At 46.1% G+C, this 12,317-nt stretch overlaps 1 protein-coding gene across 4 annotated transcripts; it reads left to right on the top strand.

Annotated features, from left to right (window-relative positions):
• Positions 1-776: 776 nt before the first annotated feature.
• LOC120655554 (transcription factor bHLH121-like) lies at positions 777-8,365 on the top strand. Of its 4 annotated transcripts, XM_039933422.1 has the most exons (6): positions 800-1,007; positions 1,526-1,647; positions 6,756-6,892; positions 6,965-7,323; positions 7,354-7,480; positions 7,686-8,365. In XM_039933422.1, the coding sequence occupies exons 1-6, from the start codon at positions 943-945 to the stop codon at positions 7,827-7,829; spliced, it is 954 nt and encodes a 317-aa protein (XP_039789356.1). In that variant the 5' UTR covers positions 800-942; the 3' UTR covers positions 7,830-8,365. The 4 variants fall into 4 exon arrangements, with proteins under 4 accessions (XP_039789357.1, XP_039789356.1, XP_039789355.1 ...); XM_039933423.1 differs by having other exon boundaries at positions 777-887; positions 6,745-6,892; positions 6,965-7,480; XM_039933421.1 differs by having other exon boundaries at positions 6,765-6,892; positions 6,965-7,480.
• Positions 8,366-12,317: the final 3,952 nt, after the last annotated feature.

Below are 12,317 nucleotides of genomic sequence, written 5' to 3'. Positions count from 1 at the left end.
AGTCTATCTTTTTTTTAGAAAAAAATGAAAACCCAAGTTTCATAACAAGAAAAGTTAGGAATCTGAAATCTGCGTTGTTCCATTAGTAGTTCATTTTTTTCAATTGGCTGTGCCTGGTAGTATTGAATTATTATTAGAAAAATACTGTTGGCTGGTTGGTGGCTGATGCTAATTTAATGTGAGAGAAAACACTACTGCCTGATTTGCTGAAGAAAAAAAAACGTGATCGGATCATTGGATCCCAACATCCTTCGATCTCCACATCGTCTTTTCGCATCACTCTCCAATTAAATAAAATAAATAGTAGGTTCAATATCCCTTGGCAAATGTTTCGTTTCCGTGGATAAATTTTCAATAGAAAATGTTGGGTGATACCTAAGGATGGATTTAGACATCCGAATTCTTAGAACAAATTTGATATTTTAAAATAGATATGCTTAAAATTTTATGCTAATATTTTTTTATATTATTAAGCATATTATTACACATAAGAATAAAATTTTGTATATATTTTTTTATGTATTATTTGCTCCCTACAATTAAAAAAGTGAAAAAAGATTCGAATCCGTATCTGATCCGTATTCGAATTTTTATATCTATTATTTGAGAATATATATGATAAATTTGAGGTTTAGTTTTTATGAACCTTTACAAGATCAATGTTAAATAGAAAACTATTAATTTACATAGTAAATTTTATATCTTATTTATTTATAATAAAAAAAAATGACCAAAAATCTGACATGCGAATAAACATCTGAATCCATTTTTCCTTAGATACCCCATCCGCGTGTGAACAACGAGCCCCTCTTCTCCTACGGGCTGCAGCTGGCTCAACCTTGCCTCCTCTGCGGCTGGCTCCCTGCGCGCACGCCACGGGAAGCGAGGTGACCACGCGCCCCCGCCCTGCCCACCCCCACACTTCTGTTTCCGTACCGCACCATGGATCCGTGCGGCCGTCAGCCGCCGGAGGTTGGCTTGTTCCACCCGCGCGACGCCGACCTCAGGTCGCCCAGCCCCCACACCACTTTAGCGTATTTGCTTTGCTTTTGAATCTTTTTCTTTAGGGTTAGGAGCCAGTTCGGTGGGAATTGTTGGGAGAGGTTATCCAATTCTTATTCAAATCTGGGGGATTTAGGAGGGACATAGAGTTAAATGGGTTCTCTGGCGTTACATTGGTAGCGTCAGTTGAGCAGCTGATAGTTTAATTCGGTAAACATAGCCTTTAACAATTTGTTACAGGACACATTCGTTTTCCCCCAAGATAGTTTTTCCATAGCACTGGCGTCCTAAAAATAACGTCTGGGGTCTCTTAAAATAGTTAAGGAAAAAATTCCCTACATAGCATAGGATCGGGTAAAGCAAAACACTGTGCATGAATGGAGTGTGCTTTTAAATAAAGTGTAATCGATAATAGATTCAATCATGGATTATCTGTTGTGTGATTTTGTGCAAATTATTTACAGTCTTAGATGCATCTGGTCTGAAATTTTCTCACGACTAGGGTTCCCTCTTTTGTCAACAGTCAAAGGACCGAGGGCAAAGGACAAGGTCCGTCTTCCACGCGCAAGGTACAAAAGGCTGATCGTGAGAAGATGCGAAGAGATAAATTAAACGAGCAGTTCCAGGAATTGGGAAACACACTTGGTATGATGCTGTTTTCTGTTTCGAGCTTGAAAATTGGGTAATTTCATCCATGCCATTATTTCTGTGCACCTTTCACCTGTACCATACAACTAGGTTAAGTCAATGATATGTGAGTTATGGTCATACTTGTCATCGACACTGGCTGTTGGTATAGATGAAAGATTCAGCTCAAATGGTTGTCTGGATGAAGCTAGATCATAATTGCTCCATGTGCTGCTAGTCACGAATTTTAATGGGTATGTTGGCCTCTATGGGTTATCAAGAGACTTATTTATAAATGTTAAATCAGCAACAGTGGATACCTTAAAAGAACATACTATGACATGTTTATCCTTGTACTACCAATAAGTACTCTGTTGTTTTTTTTCCCCAAAACTAATTGGCAGGAGAGCTGCCTGTTATATTAAAAAGGAGAGCCCGGACAGGAAAAATACAGTGCTATGTACAAGCCGCAACAAGGGTCAGAGCGGATGGGCTAAAAAATATCAGAAGAAGAAAAAAATTACTCCATTGTTTTGCATATTTCCAATATAGTGTTCCCATGAGGCCATGACATTGCATGTTGTGTACCAAACTCTTGAATTGATCAGCAAGATTAGCAAGAATAGATGAAGTTACCATATTTATTGCCTGAAAATTTGAAATAAGTCTTATGGGGCCTAATGATGTTGAAAGTTCATTTATGTCACTATGTGGTAATTTAGCATACAGAGCATCAGAATGGGCTGTTTGATGAGGACAAGTGTTGGGTGGGTTGGACTAGTAAAACATTTTAGTTTTGACAAATATCAAGCATGGAAGTATGATCCATGAAGTTTGTCCATCAGTGATTTGAGCAATAGTGTTTTGGTCATGACTTGATAGTATACTGTTATGGGAACGGACGTGTCCAACCTGCGGACCGCATGGGCAAGACCCTACAAGAAGCAGCAGCATACTATCTCTAGTTTGTTAGGTCGTTGCCTATTCTTATGTCTTGTTAGTTTTTTCTTTCTCGAATGCACAGGAGAAATGGCATCAATATATTAAGAAGCAGAAAGGGGTAAAGAACCCTAAGGTGTTACAGATATCATGGCCACCCCGACTGGGCCCGCATGGATTGCGTGGTCAAGTCCTGGCTGTATAGCACTCTCTTCACCGAGCTTGCCGACTCCTTGACGGACCGCGGCTGCATGGCACCCGCCGCTTGGCTCGTCGTCCAAACCCAATTCATTTGGAATCGCAAGAGGCGTGCCCTATACCTTGACGCTTAGTTCAAGAACTTCGGCCAAGGCGATCTATCGATCTCCGACTACAGCCGGCGTCTCAAGGGCATGGCCAATGCCCTTGGGGACTTGGGTGAGGTCATCTCTGACCTAACTGTCGTCCTCAACCTTCTGTGTGGCCTCAACGACCGCAACGCCGCCATCCCCCTCCACCTCCGCCGCGGCCGTCCCTTCCCCAGCTTCCTGGATGCCCGCACAGACTTGCTGATGGAGGAGTTCAACCTCGCCTACCGTCCGTCTGTGCCCTCCTTTGTTCTGGTTGCCGCTGCCACCGGCGGCCCCTCTTGTGTGCCTCACTAGCAGCGTCCCCTTGCTCGGCGCTGGTTCCAGGCCACCCAAGAAGGGTCTCGGCAAGCGCGACAGTGGCCGAGGCAACCAGCAGGGCTAGCAGGGCGGCGCCGGCGGCTCCCAGCCGTCTGCAGCAGGCAGCGGTAAGGGTTCGAGCAAGTCTGGCTCGTATAGCAGCCCTTAGCCCTTGTTCCAGAACCCGTGGACCGGCTCCATCAACATGTGGCCCGCTCCATGTGCGCCTCTCACCCCCCAGCAGCAGGCCATGCTCATGCTGCAGGCGTTGCTGGCTTAACAACCGCAGGTCGACCTTCCTTAGCAGCGGGTCAGCCTCCTCCACTAGCAGGCTGGCTCTTCTGCCCTGCATTAGCAGTAGAACCTCTTCGGCGGCGCCCCTACTGGCCTTGTTGCATGGGGGTACAACCGATGGCCAGCTCCCCTTCTTGGGACTAGCAATCCCTCGCCTCCACGTTCAGCACCATGACGCTAAATAAGCGGCAAGGAAATGACTGGTACTTCGATTTAGGTGCTACCTCCCACTTGACCCCTCTTGCTGCTATCCTTTCACATTCTTTTTCCCCGCAGTATCCTGTTCCTTCAACATTTGTTGTCGGCAACAACATCTTGCTCCCTGTTAGCTACACTAGCACTGCTCATTTACCCGGTTCTTTACGTCTTAATAATGCTCTTGTTTCCCCAAGTCATCTAAAGAACTTAATTTTCGTTCGCCAATTCACATCTGACAATAATGGCTCTGTTGAATTTGATCCCGTTGGCTGCTCTGTGAAGGTTCTCCGGACTCCGGCCGACTGTATCCCTTGCGCTTCCCAGCTGCCACAGCTCTCACGGCCACCCCCAATTTGTCGCTATGGTTCTGTCGTCTCGGTCATCTATGACGTGAGGCTCTAACCAAGTTAGCCTTAGTCATCCCGTCCTATCATAAAGAAGCTAGCTCCTCTATTTGTCATGCGTGTTAGCTAGGTCGTCATGTTTGTCTCCCGTTTCATGCGTCTGCATCTCGTGCTGCTAGCATGTTTGACCTCATACATTGTGATTTGTGGACATCTTCTGTTCCAGTGTCTCTGGTTACAAATATTACTTGGTCATTCTTGATGATTTTTCGCATTATCTTTGGACATTCCCTTTACGACTTAAGTCTGCCACGTTCACCAATCTAGCTCACTTTTTTCTCATGTTGCTACCCAATTTGGCACCAGCATTAAGGCCGTCCAATGTGACAATGGTCAAGAGTTCGTTAACTACATGACTGCTAGGGCCAAACAGGTGTTTTTGCAGCCAGTGTTATACCACGCTGCACCCCAATCACCAATGCTGAAGACCTTCCGCAGTGCCCTTGCCAATCCGAATTGGCAGGCTGCTATGGCGGAAGAGCGGTGCCCTGCTGCAGAGCGCCACTTGGGACCTTGTGCTGCATACCCCCATGAACAAACGCCATCTCCGGCAAGTGGATCTTCAAGCAGAAGTTTCATGCCAACGGTTCTCTGGAGCGCTACAAGGCTGGTTGGGTCCTCTGTGGTTTCACTCAATGACCTGGAGTTGACTTTGATGAGACTTTCAGCCTTGTCGTCAAGCCAGCCACTGTCCACACCATGTTGTCACTTCCGTTGTCATGCAACTTGTTGGTGCATCAGCTCGATGTGAAGAATGTTCTTCATGGGACATTGACTGAGACAGTATGCTGCTCCGAGCCATTCGGGTTTGAGGATCCTGCTCGCCCCAACTTCGTTTGCAATCTCAACAAGTCCCTCTATGGCCTGAAGCAAGCTTCCCATGCATGGTACAACCAGTTTTTTAAGGCGGTAAGGCGAGGCGAGGCGAGGCGAGCTGGGTACGCCTGGACGCCTAGGCAACGCATAGGTGACAAGGCGCCACTGTAACCCAAGGCGAGCTGGGTGCACCTAGACGCCTAGGCGACACCTAGGCGACGCCTTTAAAACACTGGGTACAACTGGTTCACTTCCTTCCTGTTGTCCCTTAGGTTTGTGGAATCCAAGTCTGACACCAACTTGTTCGTGCTTCGTCGTGGCTTCGACATGACATATCTGCTCCTGGATGTTCGATGACATAGTCCTCACAGCTTCCTTCACGGACTTCCTCCGGCGCATCATTTCGGCAATGCAGTAGGAGTTTTCCATGAAGGATCTTGGTGAGTTTCATCAATTCTTGTGGATGCACATTCAGTGCCATCGTGGGGGTTTTCTTCTGTCATAGAAGCAGTTCATGCTGTACATTTTGGATCGGGCTGGTATGACTGACTAGAAGCCTTGCTCGACACCAGTTGACACCAACCCCAAGGTTTCTGCAGCAACTAGTGCACCTCTTTAGGACCCGTATGACCTTCGCCAGGCTTGATATCGCCTATGTTGTCCAACAGATTTGCCTCCATATGCATGATTCGAGAGAACCTCATCTTGCTGGTACATTCGTGCCACTCTACACCTGGGTCTCGAGTTGCATCCGTCTACAGTGGAAGATCCTGTTGCCTACTCTGATGCTGACTGGGTTGGTTGTTCGGATACTCGCAAATCCACATTGGGTTATGTAGTATTCCTCGGCGATAACCTCATCTCCTTGTCCTTAGATACCCTCTTCAGATCCAGTGCCGAAGTTGAGTATCGCGTAGTTGCCAACGAGGTTGCTAAGGCAACTTGGCTGTGTCAGCTTCTTCTCGGGCTTCACACACCGCTACGCCGAGCTACTGGCCTACTGCAACAACATCAACGCTGTCTATATGTCCAGTAACACGCCGTTCAACATCAACGCACCAAGAATATTGACATCGACCTCCACTTCGTCCGGGAACGTGTCGCATTGGGACACGTCAAGGTTCTTCATGTACCTACTTCATCCCAGTATGCTGACATCTTCACCAAAGGACTTCCTTCGACTGTGTTTGTGGAGTTTCATTCCAGCCTGAACGTTCGAGGCATCAATGTTCAGACTGCTGGGGCATGTTATTGTTTGTGTGTATGGGCCTTTGGGTTCCTCCATAATCAAGCTATTATCTTCTGAGCCATATTTGCTTTCAATCACCACTAACAGAAGCTTCCACCTTCGCCACCAGTCATCAAAGGATGGTTCAGCAGGCTGTGCGGCAAGCGAAGAAAGACCAACATGTTGCAGGAGGGAGTACCAGAACTATCTAGCAAACACACCCAATGAGAAGGTGCTGAATGTTCTCATCCTGGTCACACAGCAGACATCAGTCTGGGTGGGGAAGGCCTCACTGAGCCCGTCTGTCAGCTCTCCGACATTGGTTGTGAGCAACCAACCACATGAAGAAACAGCATTTGGGGGGAGCCCATTATTTCCATATTCTTTCATAAGGCCTGAAGCAAATAGTGCCCTGGAAGAGGGCATCATAGACGAACTTTGCTCTATAAGCTATTTGTGGATATAGTTTTGATAGTTTCTGCATATGCAAGATGTTTGTTTGAAATTTGTGTATGCAAGTCGTACTAGCTCAATCTATTTGTATAAAATGCTAAGTTGCCACTGTAATTTAATCGTCATCTCATGTCAGCTACATGTTAGAATATCCAGATCCAGACCGCCCCAGGAATGATAAGGCGACTATCCTTGGTGACACAATCCAGATGCTGAAAGATTTGACTTCTCAGGTGAACAAGCTGAAAGGTGACTACACATCACTTTCTGAAGAAGCACGTGAGGTAAATATTTGTACAAAGAAGCAGATCAGCCACAGAAAACTTAATTATCTGATACACATTTTTTGCTTGTAGTTGACACAAGAAAAGAACGAGCTTAGAGATGAGAAAGCTTCACTGAAATCTGAGGTTGATAATTTGAATAACCAGTGTCAACAACGGATGAGGTTGTTATACCCGTGGGCTGGAATGGAGCCTTCTGTAGTCATTGGGCCACCTCCAGCATATCCCTACCCAGTCCCACTTGCCATACCCTCTGGTTCCGTACCCATGCATCCGCGGCTGCAGGCATATCCCTTTCTCCATAGTCAAACTTCTGGAACAATCCCCAATGCATGCACCCCTTGCATGGCATATACTCAACCCTGTCATCCTCCCAATGATCAGCCATCTAACAAATTTAATAGCCCAGTTGCCCATTCAAGTAGTCATCGGTCTAACTCTCCTGCACGAGACTGTAGAAGCAAGCCATCTACATTGCGGCAAGCAAGCTGTGGAGTGAGAACTACTGGTGTTTGTGATGTTGCGACAGATCTGGAACTAAAAACTCCTGGTTCTTCAGGTCCCTCGCATTCGGAGATCACTACCAAGGTAAGGATAGTTTTCAATTTCATATAAATGGTGAGTGTATAAATATGTGGTAGATGTATTTTGTTCATGATTTGCTGAAGCTTTTGGGATTTTTATTTTTGTGAGGGCTATGAAATATATCAAGGAGACACATTTTCACAGTACAAAATTTGATTAAATAGCAAAGTGAGCTCAATTATTAAATGGTTGTTTGTCATTTTCATAGGATTCCTCTTCTGACATGAAAACAAAGAAGCAATGCATAAAACAGATTAATTGTAGCACTCTCACAGAAGGCACCAGTTCAAGCAGATGCTCATCCAGTGGCCACCCAGACGTCTCGAATACTGTTGGAGATGGATGCCTCTAATAGTGTTGGAGATGCAGTACAAAGCTTGGATAATTATTGATTGAGAAAAGATGTCTTCTAAATTCCACTTAGTCAGGTGTCAGCATATATGTGATGTAATTTCCTATTGTTGCTAGCTTATCTACATGGAAATACCCAGTTCCTAATGTCAGGACTGGACAAATTGAGAAGCCTATTGATTCAGTGGAGAAATTGAGAAGCCTATTGAGTCAGTGGAGAAATTGAGAAGCTTATCTACATAGGAGCGCTATCCTCGTGTTTGTTAGTGGACAAAAGCTTGCTGGAAGAAAACAGAGCAAAAGCATATTCAACAGCCGTGTATGATGATTCAATAGGATTTCAAGGATCTGATATTCCAGCCATTCATTGCAGGGCTTTAGTTCTAGATAAATACTAGAAAACGTTGGGCGCGATGTTGTCGCAACATCTTTGAGCTTTCAGGATTGATGATATGCTATACATATTTGTGTAGATGCAATACTATGAACAGATAATTGTATGAAAACATGTAATAATATGTCCTTGTTAATGTCTAAGATGGATTACTTAAACCAAAAAAATTAGATTCGGCGTTAATATATCTATAAGAATTCTTCGGAACAAGGTGAAATCATTTGAAGGCTTCTAGGCAATAGGCATTGAGTTGACCAAAGTGTCAAAGAGATGTCTGTTGGTAGCCAGAATTGGTAAACACCAAGGCCGACCGGTCAGGGCCTGTACAGTCCGAGTCGAGTTAGATTTGTATTTTGAAATCCATTTGTAACTCAATTTGGAAGGGGTATGTCTTCTCTGGCCTATAAATATAAAGGTCACTGTCGATTGAGGTCCTTCTACACAATCGAATCAGTCAATTTGCACTTTTCCTATTTTTCCTCAAACTCTAGCCTTTTCAATCTCGTGCTATTCTTTGCTCGTCTCTACGGCGTTCAAGGGCGTCTTGGGTGGCCTGCTGACTCCCAAGACAACCCTAGATCTTCAAGCTCCGACGGGGTCCCTCCCGAGCTTGAAGTTTTAGGTTTCGCGGCGTTTTCTGCGTTCGACCGGTATGACCGGTCGCCGGGTTTCGTCGCTGGTGATCTGATCATTGCGATCCGCACGTTCTAGCGCTTGTGTGTTGGCCAATTTAGCGTCAACATACTTTTCGGCGACTCCGCTGGGGAAGATCTGCATCCATCGGTTACAATGACCAGTGACAAGGATAACCCCTCCAAGGTAGATTTCACTCTCGTCGATGTCAAGTATGAGGACATACCTGAGGAGAGCCGCAAGCAATTCGAGGCCTAGCTCAAGAAGGAGTAGGAGGAGGCCACGAAGAGATTGCTTGCATGCTATGGGATGACTCGGCAAGGCGTGTTCGAGAAGGAGAAGTTCGTCTTGCCTACATTCACACCGCCACCGCCGAACCCATCTACTACAACTACAGCTGCTGCTTCATCTGCTTCAACTACAAGCGATGTAAGTTTTTCGTTCGATTCCATTAAGCAGTTTGCGGAAGCCTTTTTGGGTAGATTCGAACAATCATAAAAGGTCACACAAGATTTACTCATCGATTTGAATCTACAAAATAGGGGTAAGAAACCTGCTAACGATTATCCTAATCAAACCCCTAACCCTAGTCTTTCGGCTGCACCAACTCAGAATTATCAGTATGGTATGCCGCCGAATTACTTCGCGGGACAGACACCACCGCCAGGCACAATTCGGCCGTCCAGGGCCGAACCGGTCAGATGGGTCCAGTCGACCGGTCAGACCGGTGCCTCGGCGGCTGGACCGGTCAGACCGGTCGCTCAGACCGATCAGACCAGTGCCATGGTTCTCGATTCTGCGTCACAGCCACCACTCGCGCCTCTTCCTACTTCGGCTGCCCCTAGCCTAGAAGAAGAATTGGCGGAGTTTGTGCCGCCGTATACTACGAAGTCATACGGCGAACCCCCATTTCCTCCACCGTTGCCCAAGGATGTGTAGGATGATTGGCTCATGTCAAATCCGCAATTTGCCACACAAACGATGTCTACTACTAATCTGCGACACATCATTTAGGCCAAACATCTACCGGCAACTATGAGGCCGATCTTCTTAGGATGAGAGAGGATCTGGCCAGTATGTTCAAGTCTAAACTCGGTTTAGACATGGGTAGGAGTCGGCTTTACCAAAGGCTGTATGTTGACACTTTTAATTTAATTCCTTACCCTGCTGGTTAGCGTGTTCCCGAGTTTGTCAAGTTTAGCGGTGATGATAACCGGTCCACTAGGGAGCATATCAGCCAATATATCGCTCAACTTGGGAAAGCTGGTTCTAGCAAGTCCTTGCACGTTCGTTTGTTTTCTTTCTCTTTGACTGGAATGGCTTTCTCTTGGTTTTCGTCATTAGCCCCGAACACAATTCATTCTTGGGACGAATTAGAGCAAAAGTTTCATGATTATTTTTATAGCAGGGATAATGAAACTAAGTTAACAGATTTAACATCGGTTAGACAGGGTAGAGATGAATCTATCTATGAGTACTTTAAGAGATTTAAAGATATTAAAAACCAATGCTTCAATTTGATTCTTTCTGAAAAGGACTTGGCCGATTTAGCTCTTGCAGGTTTGCATTCTATCTATATAAAGAAGCTTGATAGTTCGGATTACTGTTCTTTAAATCAGCTTCAGGTAAGAGCTTTAGGCCAAGAGGTGAAATTTAGAAAGTAAAAAGATACCTACAAGTCCCACCGTTCAAATACACATATTGTTGTATATGATTCCGATTCATCGGTCGATGAGGATAAGGAGGTATATGCTACTGAGTTTGTTTGGCCTGCCTCGGCCAAACCATGTTCTTGTGCATCTCTCAAGCCGACTCAAAGGAATTGGTAAGAGGAGATGAAATTTAATTTCGATGTGTCCAAGTGCGATCGCATTTTTGATGAATTGTTAAGACTTGGGCATTTAAAGATTACTCGTGTTATACAGCCGCTTGAGGAGCTAAAGCGGCACTTATTGCAAAATTTCATAATTCTTCATCTCATGCAACTAACGATTGTAATGTATTTCGTTGACTGGTACAATCGGCCATAAATGTAGGACGATTGACCTTTCTGGAGATGAAGATAGATAAAGCTCCGTTCCCTATGCATACCATTGATTTCAACAACTCCAAGGTGCTTATTCATTCAGATCAAGCCGAAGGGGCAAAGGGCAAGAATGTGATAATTGGTGATGAAAGACCATTAACTGTTGATAACAAGATTCTGGCCACGGAGGTGGTTCAGGAGAAAGCTCCTGATGGGAAGAAGAATCTGAGGATAAGCCTCGAACACTCGTGGGGCAAGGAGGTTCTTCTTCAGGCGACCGGTCTGCTGCTCAGCCGAGACCGGTCAGACCGGTTTCTCCGACCAGTCAGACCGATCCTGGTGGCCGGTCAGACCACCCTGGCGGTCAGTCCTGGACGTTTAAGCCTAACGTCCGGAAGTGGGTACATGGAAGATGAATCGGGCAAAGGTGCAATGCAAGCTTGCAAATTAGATGCACAGCTTTGGTCAGTTGCTGAACAAGTAATCAAAGGCCGTTTGAAACGATCGGCCCCTAAAAAGGAGATCGAGGTCACCTCCGCGACAAGGCGCACCTTCATCTCCTAGGGGAGAATTAAGCAAGCGCAGGGGTGATGTGGTTACCTTGTTCCCTCCTTAGCAGATGCAGCCGATGTATGCCACCATGCCTTGGCCGCCACCAGCATTGGATTCTCAATTTCCCGCATGGGAGAACGGAGGATTTTGGATGCAATGCTATCCGATGCCGTATCCGCCACACTTCTAGGGAGAGGGAAGTTCCAGAGGGCCTGTCTTCGATAGGTTGAAGCAGCCGGTTCACGACCGATTGGGGCAATACCAATCTAGTTAGGGGCAAAACCCCGGACCGGTCAGACTGGTCTACCCCGACCAGTCAGACCGGTCTCAACAGAGGCCGGCCCAAGTTCGTCCTGCGCATCAAGAATATCGCGTCAAGGAAAAGAAGGAAGAACCAGAGCCAATGCAAGTGGATTCTGGGAAGGCTCCAGTTGCTGATGTTGTGCAAGTTGGGGATGGCAAAAGCAAAATCAAGGATGCACAAAAGGGACCGATGATCATTGAAAAGTTGGTCGATCCTTCTCAAAAACTTGTGTTGGCCAATGATCATGAGGCCAGCGGCAGTAACTCCAAGGACCAGGACAAGGAGAAAGTACTTTCAGCCTAGGTGGTGCTCACCGGCGTTGACACATACTCAAAAGAGGAGGTTGCAGCGCCTTCTCCGCCAAGAACAAAAGGAAAAGGAGGCGGAGAAGTTGAGGGATGAGCATTTCGAGAAGTATAGACCAAGGATCCCTCAAGGCAAGGAGTGGAAGGTCAAAGCAGTTGACCAGCCAACAGGACCGGTCGGACCGCTCCAATGGACCGGTCTGACCGGTGTCACCGACCGGTCTAACCGCTCAGAGCAACCGGTCAGACCGGTCCAATCCGAGCCTAAGCAAAAG

This window comes from Panicum virgatum, chromosome 1N, assembly GCF_016808335.1.
Source record: "Panicum virgatum strain AP13 chromosome 1N, P.virgatum_v5, whole genome shotgun sequence".
Lineage (NCBI taxonomy): Eukaryota > Viridiplantae > Streptophyta > Magnoliopsida > Poales > Poaceae > Panicum > Panicum virgatum.
The sequence above is the reverse complement of the archived record's forward strand: the minus strand, read 5'-3'. Positions and strand labels throughout refer to the sequence as shown.